Source organism: Hibiscus syriacus, unplaced genomic scaffold, assembly GCF_006381635.1.
Source record: "Hibiscus syriacus cultivar Baekdansim isolate YM2019G1 unplaced genomic scaffold, ASM638163v2 tig00111160_pilon, whole genome shotgun sequence".
In the NCBI taxonomy this organism is placed as follows: Eukaryota; Viridiplantae; Streptophyta; class Magnoliopsida; order Malvales; family Malvaceae; genus Hibiscus; species Hibiscus syriacus.
Genome location: NW_024063005.1, coordinates 198595 through 200837, shown reverse-complemented (window position 1 = coordinate 200837; position 2243 = coordinate 198595). Strand labels below are relative to the sequence as shown.

The 2243-nt window shown below is 35.3% G+C and overlaps 1 protein-coding gene across 1 annotated transcript; it reads left to right on the top strand.

The window, feature by feature from the left end:
* Positions 1–1064: 1064 nt before the first annotated feature.
* On the top strand, positions 1065–2243 carry LOC120155038 (protein MIZU-KUSSEI 1-like). The gene has a single exon (XM_039166625.1). It carries the CDS (start codon positions 1261–1263, stop codon positions 2059–2061), a length of 801 nt encoding a protein of 266 aa, XP_039022556.1. The 5' UTR covers positions 1065–1260; the 3' UTR covers positions 2062–2243.

Below are 2243 nucleotides of genomic sequence, written 5' to 3'. Positions count from 1 at the left end.
AAAGCGAAGGATGTTGTGGATGGCTACTTGGCTTCTTCGGCTGCCATGCCGATGGTAATTGAAGTCAAAAGAATCCAGCAGTGAAGTAAATGCTCTCTCCCTTACCCCACCTAGAAAGTGAAGTAACGCACATATTGTCCCCCCTTCTTATTCTTTTCCTTTCTTTTCTTACCAACAATGTTCTTATATTAAACTTGGTTAAATGGTATTCTAGTCCCTCCATTTATACCATATTATCATTTTCATAATATTATCATCTATTTAATTTAATCTTTAATTTTTTAAACGTTAAATATATTGTCTCGTTTAATTTTTTTCTTTAAAAAAACCCTGTGGAATAAAGTATATATTGAATTGAAAATTTTCAAAAAATCTTTTAAAACTGGTTACAACTCATTTGTAGGTTACATTTAGCTGATTTTCGAAATTCTTTGAAATTTTTAAAATTTTATATCCTTCCATAAGTTAAATTTCATGATTTAATTATCAACAAATCCTCATGATTTACTGATAGTCGAATTTATTCATCCTACTAACTTAACGAATAAGCTATTACAGTTATACTCTTGACATTAGCAATAAATGCCAATTTATAAAACTCCATGACAAATAAAAAATGGGCATTCTTCTTCTTTTACTCGTACTTTTGGAAATCAAACAACTAGAATCGTCTACAACTCTTTGTTCGAACAAAAAAATGAACCGTAAGGATCAACATAACTACATATTCACCATGAACAAAATTTAATATATATTTAAATTTTTGATATTTTTGTTAAGAACTGATAATATTGGATATTTTTTTTTAAATTTTTAGATTTAAAAAAAAAATTAAATCTTAAGATTTAATATATATTTTTAGTCATGTGATATATTTTTAAAATATCACGTAATTTTTTTTATAAAAATTTAGGTAAAATAACGTACTTCATATATGTAAAGTTGAACGTTAACCTAAATATCATTTTAAATCAAGTATTAAAATAGTATTTAACCCAAAAACACAAAGTAAAATATAAAATTCACATACATACATTTGATATTTATATCGAATTCATGATCTATCCTGCTGGTAGGACAGTGTATGTTTGTTTTGTCAGCACTCAGGATTCTCTCGCACCAAGGCAATGGAGCCCCCACCCCACAGCTGATAAAGAAACCACAATTCTCTCTTCTTTCTTTAACACCATTTTTAAACCTCTCAGAGTTGTCGGCCTTCCCTAACCCATTTTCTTTCTCCATTTTCACAACCATCCATTAATGGCGAAAACCTCTCAAGACACCTCCAAAATACACTTCCACTGGACCAAAAAAGTCGGAACTCAAGATGACGATGACGTCGAACAAGGTTCAACTTTCAAGCACCCATCTTCAAACGCCAATGATCGACAAGGCAAGAAGCAGGAGAGTGTTAAAGTTAAGACCCATGTCGGTGTTCCAACACCCAGGAAGAAGCTTCAAGCGGTTGCCACTGCAAGGCTTCGAACTGTTCTTACAGCTTTCGGGAAGAACCGTTCTAATCCACCCTTTGGTGGTGGTTCTCTTGGACCTCGAGTTGTCGGCACCCTTTTTGGTTCCAAGCGTGGCCATGTTCACTTTGCTTTTCAGAAACAACCAAATTCCCCGCCGGCTTTCCTCGTTGAACTCGCCACGCCCATTAGTGGTCTGGTTCGGGAAATGGCGTCCGGGTTGGTACGGATCGCTTTGGAATGCGATAAGAAAGAACGTAAAGAAGACGAATATGATCATAAAAAAGCTCTGAGATTACTTGAAGAGCCGGTTTGGAGAACTTATTGTAATGGAAAGAAATGTGGGTTCGCAACGAGGAGGGACTGCGGGGCTAAAGAATGGAATATTTTGAAAGCGGTTGAACCAATCTCCATGGGAGCTGGGGTTTTACCCGTGACCGAACCGGAAGGTGGAGCCGGCGACTGTGAACTTATGTACATGAGGGCTAAGTTCGAGAGAATTGTTGGGTCTAGAGATTCTGAAGCATTCTATATGATGAATCCTGATAGCAATGGAGCTCCTGAACTTAGTATCTATTTGCTTAGAGTCTGAAAGTAGCCATGAAAGCTCTGAGTTTAAACCAAAACTTCATTTTCAATGTATTTTTTTGCTTTTTCAGTTTTAAGAAGGGGTATACCAGATTGATATTTTGTCTTCTTTTTTCTTTTCAGTGTTTATTACAGCCATGGAAATGGAGCTCTCTGGTTTATCTGTATTCTTTTAGTTTAGATGGA

Bases quoted from the DNA above. Each gene is read 5' to 3' on its own strand.
- LOC120155038 (XM_039166625.1), top strand. From the start codon at position 1,261: ATGGCGAAAACCTCTCAAGACACCTCCAAAATACACTTCCACTGGACC.